General features: G+C 47.4%; 1 protein-coding gene across 3 annotated transcripts in view; it reads left to right on the forward strand.

Annotated features, from left to right (window-relative positions):
• The window catches only part of LOC115182360 (mitogen-activated protein kinase 6), a 28,598-nt gene extending 15,958 nt beyond the window's left edge, over positions 1–12,640 (forward strand). For all 3 annotated transcript variants that reach the window (XM_029743979.1, XM_029743980.1, XM_029743978.1), the window contains exons 4-8: positions 7,865–8,009; positions 9,274–9,438; positions 9,687–9,882; positions 10,034–10,157; positions 10,240–12,640. In XM_029743979.1, coding sequence (XP_029599839.1) covers positions 7,865–8,009; positions 9,274–9,438; positions 9,687–9,882; positions 10,034–10,157; positions 10,240–11,430 — 1,821 coding nt within the window. In that variant the 3' untranslated portion in view covers positions 11,431–12,640. The remainder of the gene's footprint in view (positions 1–7,864; positions 8,010–9,273; positions 9,439–9,686; positions 9,883–10,033; positions 10,158–10,239) is intronic.
• Positions 12,641–23,679: the final 11,039 nt, after the last annotated feature.

Genomic DNA, 23,679 nt, shown 5'->3' on the forward strand with positions numbered 1-23,679 from the left:
AGGCCGCATCCACATCCTGCCCCGGTGCTGAGGACAAGAGTTTAGGCTGTGTGGCGTTGACCACCAGGCTGTGTGGCGTTGACCACCAGGCTGTGTGGCGCTGACCACCAGGCTGTGTGGCGCTGACCACCAGGCTGTGTGGCGCTGACCACCAGGCTGTGTGGCGCTGACCACCAGGCTGTGTTGTGTAGATTGTGCACCAGTTGGGCGTTCGAACTTCAGAGATATGGAGATTAGGCTGAGATGTCTGGCTCTGGGAGAATGTAGGTTGAGGTGGGTCTTTCTCCAGCCGTACACTGCTCCTTGGACAGGACTCGGAGGCGAGAGGGGAGAGCAGGGGTCACAGAAGAATGAAGAAAGGGGTGAGGAGAGAGCTGAGGAGTGGAGTAGTCACCATGCAGCTACAGGTGTCTTAGATTAGTCATCACCAGGGGCTGTCTGGTGTGGGACTCAGCCCTCTCTCTGGCACCGCACAGGATACACTCAGGACTTTTACAGTTAGCTAGGCCTCACACTTTCTCACACACACTGCTCAGCCCCAAGCCAGAGTCTTTTACAGCTAGGCCACAGCTTCACACACACACAGCCCAAAAGCAGCTGGTTTTAGTGGCTCATATCACAGATCAAGTGTTGACTCGCTACTCTCCAATGACGCATCGCTGAGAACACTCTCTCCTTTGAATAGCAATCGTGCTGGGGACACGGCAGGATACTGGCATTTCCATTTCAGTGTGTGTGTGTGCGCTGCAGGTGCCTGTTTGAAGTTCAAGAGAGATTTTCTCACGATCTTCAGTCTCTGTAGCCAGACACCCCTCCATATTCACTCCTCTTCCTCCCTCTCCTAGCCCCTATAGCAGCTCTGCTCTGTTTTGCTGTGGGTTTTCCCTATATAAGCAGGTTTTGTTTTGATGACATGGAGGCAAGGGAATGGCCTATTGAAAAGACCCTCTGCTGACGCCAACTCTTTTTGTATTTCTGTGGACTGCAGAAGCTCAAGTGTGTGTTTGTGTGTGGACCCGCTTCTCTGCAGAGAATCACGGCCATTTGGTGCCGCATTCTATGTACCATCCAGAGAGCCTGGACACACACACACAGCCTGAGTGGACGGGGGGGCAACCACTTGACTCCCGTGCCCCTGCCTGCCCAAGCTGCCCTGCTGTTGGGGTAGCTGGCTGGCTCTGCCTCTCTGCATGCTATTTGTACAGCTCACTCTGTCTAAATAAAGAACCAGCCCATTTGCAGCAACTAACCTTGATCTCTTGTGTGGTATATGGCACGACGTAATGCCTGGATACAGCCCTTAGCCGTGGTATATTTGTCATATACCACAAACCCCCGATGTGCCTTATTGCTGTTAGAACCTGGTTACTAACGCAATTAGAGCAGTAAAAATGTATGTTTTGTCATACCTGTGGTATACGGTCTGATATACCACGGCTGTTAGCCAATCAGCATCCAGTTTATATTTTTATATATCTATCTTCAGCTAGATCTACTCCGTGTTGTACATGACCAGAGATGGGCCCTGATTGGCTTAATATGACCAGAGATGGGCCCTGATTGGCTTAATATGACAAGAGATGGGCCCTGACTGGCTTAATATGACCAGAGATGGGCCCTGACTGGCTTAATATGACCAGAGATGGGCCCTGACTGGCTTAATGTGGCCAGAGATGGGCCCTGACTGGCTTAATATGGCCAGAGATGGGCCCTGACTGGCTTAATGTGGCCAGAGATGGGCCCTGACTGGCTTAATGTGGCCAGAGGTGGGACCTGACTGGCTTAATGTGGCCAGAGGTGGGCCCTGACTGGCTTAATGTGGCCAGAGATGGGCCCTGACTGGCTTAATGTGGCCAGAGATGGGCCCTGACTGGCTTAATGTGGCCAGAGATGGGCCCTGACTGGCTTAATGTGGCCAGAGATGGGCCCTGACTGGCTTAATGTGGCCAGAGGTGGGCCCTGACTGGCTTAATGTGGCCAGAGATGGGCCCTGACTGGCTTAATGTGGCCAGAGATGGGCCCTGACTGGCTTAATGTGGCCAGAGATGGGCCCTGACTGGCTTAATGTGGCCAGAGATGGGCCCTGACTGGCTTAATGTGGCCAGAGATGGGCCCAGACTGGCTTAATGTGGCCAGAGATGGGGCCCAGACTGGCTTAATGTGGCCAGAGATGGGGCCCAGACTGGCTTAATGTGGCCAGAGATGGGGCCCTGACTGGCTTAATGTGGCCAGAGATGGGGCCCTGACTGGCTTAATGTGGCCAGAGATGGGGCCCTGACTGGCTTAATGTGGCCAGAGATGGGGCCCTGACTGGCTTAATGTGGCCAGAGATGGGGCCCTGACTGGCTTAATGTGGCCAGAGATGGGGCCCTGACTGGCTTAATGTGGCCAGAGATGGGGCCCTGACTGGCTTAATGTGGCCAGAGATGGGGCCCTGACTGGCTTAATGTGGCCAGAGATGGGGCCCTGACTGGCTTAATGTGGCCAGAGATGGGGCCCTGGCTGGCTTAATGTGGCCAGAGATGGGGCCCTGGCTGGCTTAATGTGGCCAGAGATGGGGCCCTGGCTGGCTTAATGTGGCCAGAGATGGGGCCCTGGCTGGCTTAATGTGGCCAGAGATGGGGCCCTGGCTGGCTTAATGTGGCCAGAGATGGGGCCCTGGCTGGCTTAATATGGCCAGAGATGGGCCCTGGCTGGCTTAATATGGCCAGAGATGGGCCCTGGCTGGCTTAATATGGCCAGAGATGGGCCCTGGCTGGCTTAATATGGCCAGAGATGGGCCCTGGCTGGCTTAATATGGCCACCATTTGTGTCTGATTGGGTTCTTGTGGAGATTACATTCTGTTTCTCAGACTTTCTTTAGGCTCTATTTGAGTTCTCAGAATTTGTCCCATCCCCCCACCCTTAGAAATATTCTAGACTTTGTTAGAGGATTGAGTGGTTCTGTATGTTGAGTGGTGAGTTTCTCTGAGCCTCCTCAGCCTGCTTCTGTGGGACCCACAGCAGTCAAACACCCAGTGGCCCGCCACCAAGAATGTCTGGAATCCACGTGCAGGCAGGAATCAAGCATCCTGTGCATTTCCCTCCCTCCCTCCCAGCCAGCCAGCCAGTCAATCATTCTTTTGTCCTGCCTATCGTGGGAGCCTTTCTCCAAGGCTAGAGCTGTTCTCAAGCTGCTAGCTTAGCATAATCATGCCCTGAGGTTAAGCAGGGAACGGGGCTCCGCTGTTACAACCAGTGTTAGTTTAGCATTTAGCTTAGCGTACCCTTTGGCTGACTAGACACACGGGTTGGCAAAAGCATTGCATTTGCGTCCGTTAGCTTAGCATTAGCAATAGCGTCCCTTTCGGCTTAGCACAGTGAGCATGGCAGGGACTCGGCCGGCTGTAGACCAGAGTTGGCTAGCTTAGCAGTTAGCTTAGCTTAAGTGCGCCCTTCAGTGAAGCAGGGCAAGGGGCATGGCTGTGTAGACTAGCATTAGCTGAGTGATATGACATCTGCTCAGTGAGGCAACTTGACCTCCTATTTACAAGATGTAATCCAACCCTGAAGATTACTTAATGCAAAATGGCCTTGACATACATACTGAAGGGTTTGTTTATAGGAATATAAATGTTTTATTGAACCCAGTTTTGTTCTAGGAAGTTAGACAAAATGAAGACAATAACATGACGGTCTTTTACATGTGAGCAACAAGTGGTTTTGGGGTGTTTTTTTTTTAAACCAAGCTAAGTTAGTCATTTTCCAAACAAGTCATTTTCATCTAAAACCCTGAAAAGACGTTGGTGTGAATGAGAAGTATATTCCCTAAAAACCCTCCAGGCCTGTGTGTCATTATGAAGAAACAGCAGAGAGACTGTTATGCTTGCAGATGGTAGCTGCTCTTGATGTGCAGGTGTACATTTCCTGGAATGTTATAAGGAGAGAGAGGGGGGGTGGAGATCGTCATTTCACCACCACACATGTTTCCTGCTGTAGCTCGGATCACTCCACCACAGTCCTCCTCCCATGACACACATACTCACGTTGACCCAATTACCCAGCTATAGCAACACACACACAGCGCTCCGCTTGGCTCGCCGCTTCCGCTCCAAGGTTCACAAGGCTTTTAAAACGGCAGGGAAAAAATGACTTGAGTCGTGTGTTCATGTTTTTTTAAGCAGAGCAACAGCTCTAAAAGAAACTATTCTCTCTAATCAACACATTTTATTTTGACCCACAAAGCCATGCCTAACACACATCTCCTGGGGATTAAAGCTGTGTGTATATAAAGCCATGCCTAACACATCTCCTGGGGATTAAAGCTGTGTGTATATAAAGCCATGCCTAACACCCATCTCCTGGGGATTAAAGCTGTGTGTATATAAAGCCATGCCTAACACCCATCTCCTGGGGATTAAAGCTGTGTGTATATAAAGCCATGCCTAACACCCATCTCCTGGGGATTAAAGCTGTGTGTATATAAAGCCATGCCTAACACCCATCTCCTGGGGATTACAGCTGTGTGTATATAAAGCCATGCCTAACACCCATCTCCTGGGGATTAAAGCTGTGTGTATATAAAGCCATGCCTAACACCCATCTCCTGGGGATTAAAGCTGTGTGTATATAAAGCCATGCCTAACACCCATCTCCTGGGGATTAAAGCTGTGTGTATATAAAGCCATGCCTAACACCCATCTCCTGGGGATTAAAGCTGTGTGTATATAAAGCCATGCCTAACACCCATCTCCTGGGGATTAAAGCTGTGTGTATATAAAGCCATGCCTAACACCCATCTCCTGGGGATTACAGCTGTGTGTATATAAAGCCATGCCTACACACATCTCCTGGGGATTAAAGCTGTGTGTGTGTGTATAGCTACTAATCCTCTGTCACCAGGTTCTCTGAGACAACCCTATAGTACTCTACAACTGCTGCCTTCCTCTCCTTCCTCTTATTTTCCTCCTCCCCTTCCTCTACACTCCCTTTTCATCCTCCCTCTCTTCCCTTCCTCTCCTCACTCCCCCCTTCCTTCCACTGAGGTGTTAGCCACCCATCTGAGACAGAAACATATGATGTATTTTTTTTCTCTAAACCACATTGCACAAATGAAGCTAAAGTAAAAATGTGAACTATTCTACACAGATAAAGGCTTTACGTAGAGAACCATAGCATGGCTGTACTTCCTGTCTTGAATGGAAGACCCACTAGTCTGGTAGTGAGAACAGCACAGCGCTCAGTGAGTGGAAACAGGTTTTTGTCTCTGTCACACACTGGGCTAGATAACACTGCCTCTCTGACTGTTGCAAACCTGTGGCTTTGGTCTGGTCTGGAGAAATGACTTACTGTGTCACTCCGGCTGTCAGGGGTGTGTGTGTGTGTGACGTGTATGAATTCTCCTGAAATTAGTTAGGCAAAGCACTAGCTAGAATGTTCACTTGTTGTAATCTGCTGTGGATTCTCAGAACCTCTTTCATTCTACACTTCTTATGCAACATTACGGGCAGGCTACCATGCTGGTTGTTGCTAAATCTCTGACTACAGTTGTCTGACTGCTGGGAACTGCTTGGAGTTTCCTCATTTGTGATTAGTGTATTGACTGATTTCATGACATTCTGCTGGCTGGTTGGCTGGCAGACTGTTCTGGCTGGCTGGTTTTCTGACTGCTCCTTCAGTTGCTTAAAAGCTGCTGATGCAAGAGAGACATCTACCCATTTCTAAATATACCCACCCAGCCAACCTGGCCTTGGTGTTGCTTAGAATATCCACCAGCTTTTATTGACAAGATCATTTCTCCCATCTCTACATCTAGATCATTCTGTCATTCAACCTAGATCATTTCCAGTTGGTCCACATGTCCCGTGGCCCGCTGGCTGAGCCTTGTTGTCCCGTGGCCCGCTGGCTGAGCCTTGTTGTCCCGTGGCCCGCTAGCTGAGCCTTGTTGTCCCGTGGCCCGCTAGCTGAGCCTTGTTGTCCCCGTGGCCCGCTAGCTGAGCCTTGTTGGCCCGCTAGCTGGGCCTTGTTGGCATGCTAGCTGAGCCTTGTTGGCCCGCTAGCTGAGCCTTGTTGGCCCGCTAGCTGAGCCTTGTTATGAGCTGAAGACATTAGACTGTTTAGTGTGGGACTATCCTACCTGAGCTAATTCATTGATTTATTGGTATGTCCATAATAAAGGAGGCCATGCTTACAGACTGGTGTTCATTACATTTAGAAGGTCAGCACAACCTGTGTGCTTGTCAAAATTGTATAATGATATTCTGACTGACACACACGGGGTGTGTGTGTGTGAGTGAGCCTTTCTAGCGACAGAGACCGAAACAGCCAGCTCACCACTCTGACGTAGCAGGGAACCAAACAGAAGAAAATGAAACCCAACGGGGAGGGACCTACCTGAATTTGTCCAATAGAAACTTGTTTTCGTTGCAAAATGTTTTCCATTTGGATTAAATGGTTTCATTTGCGAAATGTTTTCGACTAATGATTTCTCCCCAGGTCAGAGGGTGTTGTTTTAATGCTGTAACAGACACACACACACACACACACACACACACACACACACACACACACACACACACACATCCCACAGCATGGGACCTTGTGGGGATCTATTATTGATTTCCATTCAAAATCCTATTTTCCCTAACTGCTAACCCTTAAGCTTAAAATAGCCTTTGTCCTTGTGGGTGTGATCTTGTTTTACTGTCCTTGTGGGGACTTTTTGAGGATGGAAGAACAAGACAGGGCACTGGTTTGGTGGGTGCCTTTTGTGTTGCAGGGCCTGAGGGCAGACTGGCAGGCAGCGTATTGTTGCTGACTCTACTGTCCCGGAAGTACAGATTGGTGTGTGTGTGTGAGAGAGAGGCTGGGGGATTATCCTGCTCTATGTGGCTGCTGACTGGGCCTGTGCATGTGTCCTCCCTCTTTCTCTCCCTTTTTTCCCCTTTCTGTATTTTCTCTCCCTTTTTCATCTGTCCATTTTTGTGCGGCCAGGGGCCAGGGCCAGGCTGTAGCGGCCAGGGGCCAGGCTGTAGCGGCCAGGGGCCAGGCTGTAGCGGCCAGGGGCCAGGCTGTAGCGGCCAGGGGCCAGGCTGTAGTTGGAGGAGTGGGTGGGTTGGATTGAGCTCTGGGACAAACGTACGTGTATCTCCTATCGTCACTGAGGATACTGCAGGCAGGTCTAATGTGACAGGGCCCGAGCAGAGCTCTAGGAGCTTTGATCTACCAGGGTGGGTGACTGGCCGCTGGGTAACAGAAACAAACAGCGACGGCGGCTGTCTCCCAAATGGCAGCCTATTCCCTTTACAGTGCACTACTGTTGACCAGGGTCCATGTAGGGAATAGGGAGCCAAAGGGAAGGCGTCCAGAAGCAGCTTGTTCTGTTGATACAGCTTTGATGAGTCTGCTTCTCAACCATTAAGAGGTCGTTAACTGAATGCAGTTAACAGGATCAATGGTGCTTTTGAAATCAATACAAGCCTGGACACACACATACACACATACACATTGCAGTACAGTAGGATGACAACTCTTTCATTAATATAAATAAACTAGTAAGCTATGGGTCTGTGTTTTAGGTGTATCTCATAAGAGCTGATAAACCAGTTTCAGTCACATTCGGTTTATTCATTCTGAACACACACACACACACACAGAGAGGGAGGGAGGGGTTGAGTCATTCTGAACAGAGAGGGAGGGAGGGGTTGAGTTATTCTGAACAGAGAGGGAGGGAGGAAGGGGTTGAGTCATTCTGAACAGAGGAGGGTCCTATGAATTCAGGTTTATCAGGCTCTTGCTCCCATTCAACTCTTTTAGTGTGCACTTCTCACTAAAGCCTTGTTAACTCAACTCACCCTCCCCTTTTCCTCTCTCCCTCCCTCTCCAGGGTCATCTTTCTGAGGGCTTGGTGACTAAATGGTACCGGTCTCCTCGCCTGCTGCTCTCCCCTAACAATTACACCAAGGCCATTGACATGTGGGCTGCTGGATGCATCTTCGCCGAGATGCTCACCGGGAAAACGCTCTTTGCAGGTCAGTCAAGCACAGACTCACACTGGTGACCCGTGAGGCAGGTGACTGCCACTGAGCTATGGGGCAGAAATGTAGGCCACAGGCTTCATGGCACGTGGGTTCTGGCAGAGCTCACACTCTGACTGACATGGCGTAACTGATATTGGGCAGACAGTGAAGTGGTGCCACGGGGGTATGGATATGGTGCTGCTTGTCTATATCGGTGTTAACTCTTGGGGGGTAACCTTGAAAGCTAGCTAGCTAAACTGAGGTAACCTGGGGAGTTGGCTGGCTAAACTGAGGTAACCTGGGGAGTTGGCTGGCTAAACTGAGGTAACCTGGGGAGTTGGCTGGCTAAACTGAGGTAACCTGGGGAGTTGGCTGGCTAAACTGAGGTAACCTGGGGAGTTGGCTGGCTAACCTGAGGTAACCTGGGGAGTTGGCTAGCTAAACTGAGGTAACCTGGGCAGTTGGCTAGCTAAACTGAGGTAACCTGGGGAGTTGGCTAGCTAAACTGAGGTAACCTGGGGAGGTGGCTAGCTAAACTGAGGTAACCTGGGGAGTTGGCTGGCTAACCTGAGGTAACCTGGGGAGTTGGCTAGCTAAACTGAGGTAACCTGGGGAGTTGGCTGGCTAAACTGAGGTAACCTGGGGAGTTGGCTAGCTAAACTGAGGTAACCTGGGGAGGTGGCTAGCTAAACTGAGGTAACCTGGGGAGTTGGCTAGCTAAACTGAGGTAACCTGGGGAGTTGGCTAGCTAAACTGAGGTAACCTGGGGAGTTGGCTAGCTAAACTGAGGTAACCTGGGGAGTTGGCTAGCTAAACTGAGGTAACCTGGGGAGTTGGCTAGCTAAACTGAGGTAACTTTTGGGAGTTGGCTGGCTAACCTGAGGTAACTTTTGGAGTTGGCTGGCTAACCTGAGGTAACTTTTGGGAGTTGGCTGGCTAAACTGAGGTAACTTTTGGGAGTTGGCTGGCTAACCTGAGGTAACTTTTGGAGTTGGCTGGCTAACCTGAGGTAACTTTGGGAGTTGGCTGGCTAACTGACTGAATCTTGTGCTTAGTGACCAGACAGAGAAGCATCAGGTCCTATTTTTAGAGTCTTTGGTATCACTCACTCGACCGGGGATCAAACCATACCAACCTTTCAATCTCATGGTGGACATTAACCACAAGGCCACTGAGTTGGTGATCCGACAGTTGGGTGTAAACAAACCCTGTGTTACCCTGTAATAACCTGTGTCCTCCTGTGTTTTTAACCCTGTTTTGAACGGGTGTTCTGCAGGAGCACATGAGCTGGAGCAGATGCAGCTGATCCTGGAGTCCATCCCTGTGCTGAGAGAAGAGGACAGGCAGGAGTTACACAGTGTTATCCCCGTCTTCATACACGGTGACATGTCCCAGCCGCACAACCCACTGGCCAAGCTATTGCCTGACGTCAGCCCACATGGTGAGTCTAGACACACACTCGCAGTCGTGTAGACACATACACAGTGACATGTCCCAGCTACACAACCCACTGGCCAAGCTACTGCCCGACGTCAGCCCACAGCTTGAGTCTAGACACACATTCACACTCGTGATGTACAAACACACACTGGACAAACTGATGCCTGACATCATACCACCAGGTGAACACACACAAACTAACACACTCCTATTCTATACCATATGGTAAATGCTCCTCTTCCCTTCCAGCCCTGGATTTCCTGCAAAAGATCCTGACCTTTAACCCCATGGACCGTCTGACAGCAGAAGAAGCCCTAGCCCACCCCTACATGTCTGACTACTCCTTCCCCCTGGACGAACCCGTCTCCCTGCACCCCTTCCACATAGAGGATGAGGTGGATGATATCTTACTGATGGACCAGGGTCACAGCCACACCTGGGACAGGTACATGGAGACTTACTGTAGTATTCATTACATACTTACAACTGGGTTCCATAGCTAGCTAGTTATAGAAGAGGATTTCTTTACTGTGGATGTCAAACTCAGGGGTTTGTGCTTGGGTTGTCTTAACCCTTTATCTCCCTCCTGCCATCAGGTACCATGACAGCCAACTTTCAGAAGGGGACTGGCACCTCCACACCCACAGCACTCTGGACACTGACGAGGTACAGGTGGACCCTCGGGCTCTGTCTGACCAAACTGACGAGGAGGAGGTCCAGGTACGGAGAGAAACACACACACCCACACACACACACCTTCCCCAAGTCACCACTCTAACCCATGTCCCTCCTACCCCTCCAGGTGGACCCTCGTAAGTATGCAGACGGAGACCGGGAGTTCCTGGACGATCCTTCCTACGGCTACTCCTCCCTCTTCACTCCCGAACGCTCGTGGCCCGACCCCGATGACGAACACTTCGACCTTCACCACGAGAACAAGTACTGTGACCTGGAGTGTTCCCACACCTGTAACTACAAGGTGGTGTCTCCATCCTACCTGGATAACCTGATCTGGAGGGACAGCGAGGTCAACCACTACTACGAGCCCAAGCTCATTATAGATCTGTCCAACTGGAAGGAGCAGCAGAGTAAAGAGAAACAGGCTCAGGCTGCAGGCAGAGACAAGGAGCACAAGGCCCAGAAGAGCAAGTGTGAGAAGAACGGCCTGGTGAAGGCTCAGATGGTTCTACAGGTAGAGAAGGGCCCCGTGGAGAAGGACTCCCAGCAAGAGAAGAACCAGACCCAGACTACTCAACAGAATCAAGGCTTTGACTTTGACTCCTTCATCGCCGGCACCATCAAACTGAGCCTGCAAACTGAGCCCAGCGACGTGGGACTCCTGGGGGACGTGGGCCTCCTGAGCGAGGTAGGAGTGGGCCTCCTGAGCGAGGTGGGCCTCCTGAACGAGCTCAACTTGTCTGTGTCCCAGCTGGAGGCTCCGCGGTCAGGCTCCATCTCCAAAACCATCAGCCAGGAGAAGGAGGAGAAGTGTCTGGTGAACTTTGCTCAGGTCAGCATCACCGTGGGGACCGCTGGGTCTGGGGCGCGTCCCGCACACCCCTGGGAGAGCTTCGGAGGGGGGGAGAGGGTGGAGGAGCGGAGAGGTGGGTGTCTGATGGACGGGGCGGGGCGCTGGGATGTTGGGAAAGAGGAGCAGCTCCAGAAGGACAGCTCCTACACCAGCTACCTGGACAGACTGTTCAGCAGGAAGGACGAGGGCAGCGGGGAGACTGCTGCTAGCGCCGCCGACACCCCAGAACCTGAGCCCTCGGATGTGGGAGGGGAGAGGGAACGGGACGAGGGGGGCTTCCTGGCGCGGAGCGGAGAAATCATGTTTAACATGCAGCTGGACTCTCTGGCGCTGCCGGGGTTCGACGCTACGACCGATGTGCCGCTCAAATCCATCCAGGCCTCCCTCGCTCCCTCCACGGTCAAATGCTCGCCTCAGATCGCCCACACAACCTACAGCAGCTTCTTCAAGCATCTGAATTAAAAACCCAAACGATACAATACCATGCTCCTCACAGTGCAAGATCTCTAGGCTGGTTCTGTTGTCCTTGTATTTTATTTCATTATGATAGTAATGTTATTTTACTTGAATCATTTCATACCTTATCGTATGGCTCCTTTTTAAAATCTAAACTTTTATTTGTATTATGTTTTTAGTTGTAGGAGTTAAAGGTAAAATAGACTGGGTTGAAAGTTGCTAACAGATCAAACGTCAGAGTTATTACCTCTGGGGTCACTGGGCCTACCTGAGTTGATCTCCCCAGTTATCCCTCAGCATCCACATACTGGCAGCATTTACACTGCACACTGAGTACTGTAGACTAAAGGAGAGAAGGAATGGGGAAGAGATAAGAAAGGTGGAGAATTGGATAGGAGATATCGAGGGATATGAGAAGTGGTGCTATGCTAGCAGAACAGCCCTGTTCATCCTGCAGCCTTCCCTTGAGCTCATCACTGATCTAAGACCTGGCTGAATAAGTGAAAGGAAAGTTTGCACCCTATTACTTAAACCAATCTGACCCTCGTAGATCAGTAATGTGGTCAACACAGGAATAGATGTATAGAAATCACAGCTTTGTATCTGCCATTCTGGTGTCTGTGACGGCATGGCCAGTGCCATTGAGGATATCTCTATTTTAAAGTAGTATATTTTCTTCTTCTTTTGATGTTTGAAGAGTGTAACGCTAATATTGGTGACTTACCGCCACCTGCAGTCTTCGAGTCTTGAACCAAATCGTGTTATTAATTATTTGGGCCACTAGATGGTGGTCATATAGCTTAAAGCCATTTACAAACTAGGCAAACCAATTTGAAGAAGACAATGCTCAGCTCATCGGCTGATCGCTCCCAACCCATAGGAATCCCCACCCAGTTCAATACTTTAAAATGGTGGAAGCCCTCAATGGAAATGTCCATGCAAAAACAGGTTCTTTCCAAGTAATGATCTCTACATCTCCATGGGAGGAAGGATAAATATCTTAACAGGGCCAATGTGAGAAGATTGAGGGCATTGTGTACTAAAGGAGAGAGGTGTATTGTGGGAGACGTAGTCATACTGACATCACCACCGCTGTAGGTCTTTTCATTAGGGAGGGGGGGGGCAGGCTTTTATTTGAAAATGTACTTTAATTCTTTTTACCAATTGTTTAATTTATTTCTGTATAATTTCCCAAAAGAGGCTTCCTGAAACCCCCTCATTTCATGCTGTAGTTTTTTTTGACACATGATGCCAGCAGCGAACCATTACACCTGGACCTTTTGTAAATGTGTTATCTACCTCAAGGTAACAGCAGCGAGAGACATTCGAAGCCGCACTAGTGCTTTACACACACACCACACACACACTACCATCCTCGTATATATACACACACACTACCATCCTCATACACACAAACACACACTACCATCCTCGTATACACACACACACACACACTACCATCCTCATACACACACCACACACACACTACCATACTCGTATACACACACACACACACACTACCATCCTCATACACACACACACTACCATCCTCGTATACACACACACACACACACACACACTACCATCCTCGTATACACACACACACACACACACACTACCATCCTCATACACACACACACACACACTACCATCCTCATACACACACACACACTACCATCCTCATATATATACACACACACACACTACCATCCTCATATATATATATATACACACACACACTACCATCCTCATATATATATACACACACACACACTACCATCCTCACACACACACACACTACCATCCTCATATATACACACACACACACACACTACCATCCTCATATATATACACACACACACACACACTACCATCCTCATATATACACACACACACTACCATCCTCATATATATACACACACACACACACACACACACACACTACCATCCTCATATATACACACACACACACTACCATCCTCATACACATTGCATTGACATAGTGACCTTTTCTTCTGTTTTGACAGTTGTGTTTCCATAATTTATTTCTAGCAGATATTTATTTGAACGGGACAACGTGTTATTTCAATGTAACTGTTCTGGACACCGAGGCGTTGGACGAGAGGGACGGGGGAGTGAGATGGAAGGACATCCCATTTTTCATTGTGTCACTATAGTGACTCATTTAGTTATGGTAGGATGCAAGTTAATAATGAATTCATCTGTTTAAGTTATAGAAGCTTTCCATTTTCAATCATTTGTCATTATTTTTATTTATAGGTGCATTCTGTTTTTTTGTGGGGGGGGCTGCTTCATGAGAAGCGCCTAAGTCTTAATTTTTTTAAATGTAAATTGTTAAAATCGTGTGCATGGAAGAAACAGGAGGTACATTAAAACGAAGTTAATGGTGTACATCATTACATTTAATTGTGTTTTTATTACATATTTAAGTTTCCAAGCATGATACGATTAAGTTCTGAAGGTGTAGCATGTACAACATGAGGACATTAGTTTTTGCCTTAAAGCTGCCTCTCCATTTTGTAATAATCGGTTCCCCTGTTCTATGAAATATCTCATTTAATAAACATGACCAGCAAACAATTGGACTGTCTTTTGCTTTCTTCTCTGTTTTAGAAAGGATTTGAAACCATTTGTTTCAAAGACAACTGTTGAAAAAGCACTATGGACAAACACATCTTCATGCATCCTCTCCTGTCTCCCTTCTCTCTTTCCTCCCTCTCCTGTCTCCCTTTTCTCTCTCCTCCCTCTCCTTTCTCCCTTCTCTCTCTCCTCCCTCTCCCTTCTCTCTCTTCCCTCTCCTGTTTCCCTTCTCTCTCTCTCTCTCTATTCTCTCTCTTTTTTTCTCTCTCTTTTTCTCTCTCTCTTTTTCTCTCTCTCTCTCTCTCCTCCCCCTCCTGTGTGTAAAATGCTGACTGCAGTCCCCTATTGTAGGGTCCAGTTTTAGAATGTCCCAGTAGACTGCTTTTATTGCACAGCAACATGGACGCACCTTTACACACAGCCACTGAACCAACAGCCACATGTAGCTCTAGCACCCTGTTCCCTATATGGTGCACTACTTTTTGACCAGAGCCTTATGGGCCAAGGGAACATGGTGCCATTTGGGATGCACATTGACTCTTAGTCTACCCCCTAGGGCCCTGATCTATACCAGCAGATACCAGCACTCTACCCAGCCCAACACCTCACTAGGACTGGGTTAATGTATCACTGTTGGTATGCCTGGGTTTATGACTGGTTACAACACCTCACTAGGACTGGGTTAATGTATCACTGTTGGTGTGCCTGGGTTCATGACTGGTTACAACACTTCACTAGGACTGGGTTAATGTATCACTGTTGGTATGCCTGGGTTTATGACTTGTTACAACACCTCACTAGGACTGGGTTAATGTATCACTGTTGGTATGACTGGGTATATGACTGGTTACAACACCTCACTAGGACTGGGTTAATGTATCACTGTTGGTATGACTGGTTACAACACCTCACTAGGACTGGGTTAATGTATCACTGTTGGTATGACTGGTTACAACACCTCACTAGGACTGGGTTAATGTATCACTGTTGCTATGACTGGTTACAACACCTCACTAGGACTGGGTTAATGTATTACTGTTGGTATGCCTGGGTTTATGACTGGTTACAACACCTCACTAGGACTGGGTTAATGTATCACTGTTGGTATGACTGGTTACAACACCTCACTAGGACTGGGTTAATGTATCACTGTTGGTATGCCTGGGTTTATGACTGTGGTTACAACACCTCACTAGGACTGGGTTAATGTATCACTGTTGGTATGACTGGTTACAACACCTCACTAGGACTGGGTTAATGTATCACTGTTGGTATGCCTGGGTTTATGAATGGTTACAACACCTCACTATAACTGGGTAAGTGTATCACTGTTGGTATGCCTGGGTTTATGACTGGTTACAACACCTCACTAGGACTGGGTTAATGTATCACTGTTGGTGTGCCTGGGTTTATTTCTGGTTACAACACCTCACTAGGACTGGGTTAATGTATCACTGTTGGTATGCCTGGGTTTATGACTGGTTACAACACCTCACTTGGACTGGGTTAATGTATCACTGTTGGTGTGCCTGGGTTTATGACTGGTTACAACACCTCACTAGGACTGGGTTAATGTATCACTGCTGGTATGCCTGGGTTTATGACTGGTTACAACACCTCACTAGGACTGGGTTAATGTATCACTGCTGGTATGCCTGGGTTTATGACTGGTCACAACACCCCACTAGGACTGGGTTAATGTATCACTGTTGGTATGCCTGGGTTTATGACTGGTTACAACACCTCACTAGGACTGGGTTAATGTATCACTGTTGGTATGCCTGGGTTTATGACTGGTTACAACACCTCACTAGGACTGGGTTAATGTATCACTGTTGGTATGCCTGGGTTTATGACTGGTTACAACACCTCACTAGGACTGGGTTAATGTATCACTGTTGGTATGACTGGTTACAACGCCTCACTAGGACTCGGTTAATGTATCACTGTTGGTATGCCTGGGTTTATGACTGATTACAACACCTCACTAGGACTGGGTTAATGTATCACTGTTGGTATGCCTGGGTTTATGACTGGTTACAACACCTCGCTAGGACTGGGTTAATGTATCACTGTTGGTATGCCTGGGCATATGACTGTGGTTACAACACCTCACTAGGACTGGGTTAATGTCTCACTGTTGTTGTGCCTGGGTTTATGACTGGTTACAACACCTCACTAGGACTGTGTTAATGTATCACTGTTGGTATGCCTGGGTTTATGACTGGTTACAACACCTCACTAGGACTGGGTTAATGTATCACTGTTGGTATGCCTGGGTTTATGACTGGTTACAACACCTCACTAGGACTGGGTTAATGTATCTCTGCTGGTATGCCTGGGTTTATGATTGGTTACAACACCTCACTAGGACTGGGTTAATGTATCACTGTTGGTATGCCTGGGTTTATGACTGGTTACAACACCTCACTAGGACTGGGTTAATGTATCACTGTTGGTATGCCTGGGTTTATGACTGGTTACAACACCTCACTAGGACTGGGTTAATGTATCACTGTTGGTATGCCTGGGTTTATGACTGGTTACAACACCTCTCTAGGACTGGGTTAATGTATCACTGTTGGTATGACTGGTTACAACGCCTCACTAGGACTCGGTTAATGTATCACTGTTGGTATGCCTGGGTTTATGACTGGTTACAACACCTCACTAGGACTGGGTTAATGTATCACTGTTGGTATGCCTGGGCATATGACTGTGGTTACAACACCTCACTAGGACTGGGTTAATGTATCACTGTTGTTGTGCCTGGGTTTATGACTGGTTACAACACCTCACCAGGACTGGGTTAATGTATCACTGTTGGTATGACTGGTTACAACACCTCACTAGGACTGGGTTAATGTATCACTGTTGGCATGACTGGTTACAACACCTCACTAGGACTGGGTTAATGTATCACTGTTGGTATGACTGGTTACAACACCTCACTAGGACTGGGTTAATGTATCACTGTTGGTATGCCTGGGTTTATGACTGGTTACAACACCTCACTAGGACTGGGTTAATGTATCACTGTTGGTATGCATGGGTTGTTGGTATGCCTGGGCATATGACTGTGGTTACAACACCTCACTAGGACTGGGTTAATGTTTCACTGTTGGTGTGCCTGGGTTTATGACTGGTTACAACACCTCACTAGGACTGGGTTAATGTATCACTGTTGGTATGCCTGGGTTTATGACTGGTTACAACACCTCACTAGGACTGGGTTAATGTATCACTGTTGGTATTCCTGGGTTTATGACTGGTTACAACACCTCACTAGGACTGGGTTAATGTATCACTGTTGGTATGACTGGTTACAACACCTCACTAGGACTGGGTTAATGTATCACTGTTGGTATGACTGGTTACAACACCTCACTAGGACTGGGTTAATGTATCACTGTTGCTATGACTGGTTACAACACCTCACTAGGACTGGGTTAATGTATTACTGTTGGTATGCCTGGGTTTATGACTGGTTACAACACCTCACTAGGACTGGGTTAATGTATCACTGTTGGTATGACTGGTTACAACACCTCACTAGGACTGGGTTAATGTATCACTGTTGGTATGCCTGGGTTTATGACTGGTTACAACACCTCACTAGGACTGGGTTAATGTATCACTGTTGGTATGACTGGTTACAACACCTCACTAGGACTGGGTTAATGTATCACTGTTGGTATGCCTGGGTTTATGAATGGTTACAACACCTCACTAGAACTGGGTAAGTGTATCACTGTTGGTATGCCTGGGTTTATGACTGGTTACAACACCTCACTAGGACTGGGTTAATGTATCACTGTTGGTGTGCCTGGGTTTATGACTGGTTACAACACCTCACTAGGACTGGGTTAATGTATCACTGCTGGTATGCCTGGGTTTATGACTGGTTACAACACCTCACTAGGACTGGGTTAATGTATCACTGCTGGTATGCCTGGGTTTATGACTGGTTACAACACCTCACTAGGACTGGGTTAATGTATCACTGTTGGTATGCCTGGGTTTATGACTGGTTACAACACCTCACTAGGACTGGGTTAATGTATCACTGTTGGTGTGCCTGGGTTTATTTCTGGTTACAACACCTCACTAGGATTGGGTTAATGTATCACTGTTGGTATGCCTGGGTTTATGACTGGTTACAACACCTCACTTGGACTGGGTTAATGTATCACTGTTGGTGTGCCTGGGTTTATGACTGGTTACAACACCTCACTAGGACTGGGTTAATGTATCACTGCTGGTATGCCTGGGTTTATGACTGGTTACAACACCTCACTAGGACTGGGTTAATGTATCACTGCTGGTATCCCTGGGTTTATGACTGGTCACAACACCCCACTAGGACTGGGTTAATGTATCACTGTTGGTATGCCTGGGTTTATTTCTGGTTACAACACCTCACTAGGACTGGGTTAATGTATCACTGTTGGTATGACTGGTTACAACGCCTCACTAGGACTCGGTTAATGTATCACTGTTGGTATGCCTGGGTTTATGACTGGTTACAACACCTCACTAGGACTGGGTTAATGTATCACTGTTGGTATGCCTGGGCATATGACTGTGGTTACAACACCTCACTAGGACTGGGTTAATGTATCACTGTTGGTATGCCTGGGTTTATGACTGGTTACAACACCTCACTAGGACTGGGTTAATGTATCACTGTTGGTATGCCTGGGTTTATGACTGGTTACAACACCTCACGAGGACTGGGTTAATGTATCACTGTTGGTGTGCCTGGGTTTATGACTGGTTACAACACCTCACTAGGACTGGGTTAATGTATCACTGTTGGTATGACTGGTTTCAACGCCTCACTAGGACTGGGTTAATGTATCACTGTTGGTATGCCTGGGTTTATGACTGGTTACAACACCTCACTAGGACTGGGTTAATGTATCACTGTTGGTATGACTGGTTACAACACCTCACTGGGACTGGGTTAATGTATCACTGTTGGTGTGCCTGGGTTTATGACTGGTTAGAACACCTCACTAGGACTGGGTTAATGTATCACTGTTGGTATGCCTGGGTTTATGACTGGTTACAACACCTCACTAGGACTGGGTTAATGTATCACTGTTGGTATGACTGGGTATATGACTGGTTACAACACCTCACCAGGACTGGGTTAATGTATCACTGTTGGTATGACTGGTTACAACACCTCACTAGGACTGGGTTAATGTATCACTGTTGGCATGACTGGTTACAACACCTCACTAGGACTGGGTTAATGTATCACTGTTGGTATGACTGGTTACAACACCTCACTAGGACTGGGTTAATGTATCACTGTTGGCATGACTGGTTACAACACCTCACTAGGACTGGGTTAATGTATCACTGTTGGTATGACTGGTTACAACACCTCGCTGGGACTGGGTTAATGTAACACTGTTGGTATGACTGGGATTATGACTGGTTACAACACCTCACTAGGACTGGGTTAATGTATTACTGTTGGTATGCCTGGGTTTATGACTGGTTTCAACACCTCACTAGGACTGGGTTAATGTATCACTGTTGGTATGACTGGTTACAACACCTCACTAGGACTGGGTTAATGTATCACTGTTGGTATGCCTGGGTTTATGACTGGTTACAACACCTCACTAGGACTGGGTTAATGTATCACTGTTGGTATGACTGGTTACAACACCTCACTAGGACTGGGTTAATGTATCACTGTTGGTATGCCTGGGTTTATGAATGGTTACAACACCTCACTAGAACTGGGTAAGTGTATCACTGTTGGTATGCCTGGGTTTATGACTGGTTACAACACCTCACTAGGACTGGGTTAATGTATCACTGTTGGTGTGCCTGGGTTTATGACTGGTTACAACACCTCACTAGGACTGGGTTAATGTATCACTGCTGGTATGCCTGGGTTTATGACTGGTTACAACACCTCACTAGGACTGGGTTAATGTATCACTGCTGGTATGCCTGGGTTTATGACTGGTTACAACACCTCACTAGGACTGGGTTAATGTATCACTGTTGGTATGCCTGGGTTTATGACTGGTTACAACACCTCACTAGGACTGGGTTAATGTATCACTGTTGGTGTGCCTGGGTTTATTTCTGGTTACAACACCTCACTAGGACTGGGTTAATGTATCACTGTTGGTATGCCTGGGTTTATGACTGGTTACAACACCTCACTTGGACTGGGTTAATGTATCACTGTTGGTGTGCCTGGGTTTATGACTGGTTACAACACCTCACTAGGACTGGGTTAATGTATCACTGCTGGTATGCCTGGGTTTATGACTGGTTACAACACCTCACTAGGACTGGGTTAATGTATCACTGCTGGTATGCCTGGGTTTATGACTGGTCACAACACCCCACTAGGACTGGGTTAATGTATCACTGTTGGTATGCCTGGGTTTATTTCTGGTTACAACACCTCACTAGGACTGGGTTAATGTATCACTGTTGGTATGACTGGTTACAACGCCTCACTAGGACTCGGTTAATGTATCACTGTTGGTATGCCTGGGTTTATGACTGGTTACAACACCTCACTAGGACTGGGTTAATGTATCACTGTTGGTATGCCTGGGCATATGACTGTGGTTACAACACCTCACTAGGACTGGGTTAATGTATCACTGTTGGTATGCCTGGGTTTATGACTGGTTACAACACCTCACTAGGACTGGGTTAATGTATCACTGTTGGTATGCCTGGGTTTATGACTGGTTACAACACCTCACTAGGACTGGGTTAATGTATCACTGTTGGTGTGCCTGGGTTTATGACTGGTTACAACACCTCACTAGGACTGGGTTAATGTATCACTGTTGGTATGACTGGTTTCAACGCCTCACTAGGACTGGGTTAATGTATCACTGTTGGTATGCCTGGGTTTATGACTGGTTACAACACCTCACTAGGACTGGGTTAATGTATCACTGTTGGTATGACTGGTTACAACACCTCACTGGGACTGGGTTAATGTATCACTGTTGGTGTGCCTGGGTTTATGACTGGTTAGAACACCTCACTAGGACTGGGTTAATGTATCACTGTTGGTATGCCTGGGTTTATGACTGGTTACAACACCTCACTAGGACTGGGTTAATGTATCACTGTTGGTATGACTGGGTATATGACTGGTTACAACACCTCACCAGGACTGGGTTAATGTATCACTGTTGGTATGACTGGTTACAACACCTCACTAGGACTGGGTTAATGTATCACTGTTGGCATGACTGGTTACAACACCTCACTAGGACTGGGTTAATGTATCACTGTTGGTATGACTGGTTACAACACCTCACTAGGACTGGGTTAATGTATCACTGTTGGCATGACTGGTTACAACACCTCACTAGGACTGGGTTAATGTATCACTGTTGGTATGACTGGTTACAACACCTCGCTGGGACTGGGTTAATGTAACACTGTTGGTATGACTGGGATTATGACTGGTTACAACACCTCACTAGGACTGGGTTAATGTATCACTGTTGGTATGCCTGGGTTATTGGTATGCCTGGGCATATGACTGTGGTTACAACACCTCACTAGGACTGGGTTAATGTTTCACTGTTGGTGTGCCTGGGTTTATGACTGGTTACAACACCTCACTAGGACTGGGTTAATGTATCACTGTTGGTATGCCTGGGTTTATGACTGGTTACAACACCTCACTAGGACTGGGTTAATGTATCACTGTTGGTATGCCTGGGTTTATGACTGGTTACAACACCTCACTAGGACTGGGTAAATGTATCACTGTTGTTATGCCTGGGCTTATGACTGGTTACAACACCTCACTAGGACTGGGTTAATGTATTGCTGTTGTTATGCCTGGGCTTATGACTGGTTACAACACCTCACTAGGACTGGGTTAATGTATTGCTTTTGGTGTGCCTGGGTTTATGAATGGTTACAACACCGCACTAGGACTGGGTTAATGTATCACTGTTGGTATGCCTGGGTTGTTGGTATGCCTGGGCATATGACTGTGGTTACAACACCTCACTAGGACTGGGTTAATGTTTCACTGTTGGTGTGCCTGGGTTAATGACTGGTTACAACACCTCACTAGGACTGGGTTAATGTATCACTGTTAGTATACCTGGGTTTATGACTGTTTACAACACCTCACTAGGACTGGGTTAATGTATCACTGTCGGTATGCCTGGGTTTATGACTGGTTACAACACCTCACTAGGACTGGGTTAATGTATCACTGTTGGTATGCCTGGGTTTATGACTGGTTACAACACCTCACCAGGACTGGGTTAATGTATCACTGTTGGTATGCCTGGGTTTATGACCTTGGTTACAACACCTCACTAGGACTGGGTTAATGTATCACTGGTAGTATGACTGGTTACAACACCTCACTAGGACTGGGTTAATGTATCACTGGTAGTATGACTGTTTACAACACCTCACTAGGACTGGGTTAATGTATCACTGTTGGTATGCCTGGGTTTATGACTGGTTACAACACCTCACTAGGACTGGGTTAATGTATCACTGTTGGTATGCCTGGGTTTATGACTGGTTACAACACCTCACTAGGACTGGGTTAATGTATCACTGTTGGTATGCCTGGGTTTATGACTGGTTACAACACCTCACTAGGACTGGGTTAATGTATGACTGTTGGTATGACTGGTTACAACGCCTCACTAGGACTCGGTTAATGTATCACTGTTGGTATGCCTGGGTTTATGACTGGTTACAACACCTCACTAGGACTGGGTTAATGTATCACTGTTGGTATGCCTGGGTTTATGACTGGTTACAACACCTCGATAGGACTGGGTTAATGTATCACTGTTGGTATGCCTGGGCATATGACTGTGGTTACAACACCTCACTAGGACTGGGTTAATGTCTCACTGTTGTTGTGCCTGGGTTTATGACTGGTTACAACACCTCACTAGGACTGTGTTAATGTATCACTGTTGGTATGCCTGGGTTTATGACTGGTTACAACACCTCACTAGGACTGGGTTAATGTATCACTGTTGGTATGCCTGGGTTTATGACTGGTTACAACACCTCACTAGGACTGGGTTAATGTATCTCTGCTGGTATGCCTGGGTTTATGACTGGTTACAACACCTCACTAGGACTGGGTTAATGTATCACTGTTGGTATGCCTGGGTTTATGACTGGTTACAACACCTCACTAGGACTGGGTTAATGTATCACTGTTGGTATGCCTGGGTTTATGACTGGTTACAACACCTCACTAGGACTGGGTTAATGTATCACTGTTGGTATGCCTGGGTTTATGACTGGTTACAACAACTCACTAGGACTGGGTTAATGTATCACTGTTGGTATGCCTGGGTTTATGACTGGTTACAACACCTCACTAGGACTGGGTTAATGTATCACTGTTGGTATGCCTGGGTTTATGACTGGTTACAACACCTCACTAGGACTGGGTTAATGTATCACTGTTGGTATGCCTGGGCATATGACTGTGGTTACAACACCTCACTAGGACTGGGTTAATGTATCACTGTTGGTATGCCTGGGTTTATGACTGGTTACAACACCTCACGAGGACTGGGTTAATGTATCACTGTTGGTGTGCCTGGGTTTATGACTGGTTACAACACCTCACTAGGACTGGGTTAATGT

Source organism: Salmo trutta, unplaced genomic scaffold, assembly GCF_901001165.1.
Source record: "Salmo trutta unplaced genomic scaffold, fSalTru1.1, whole genome shotgun sequence".
Lineage (NCBI taxonomy): Eukaryota > Metazoa > Chordata > Actinopteri > Salmoniformes > Salmonidae > Salmo > Salmo trutta.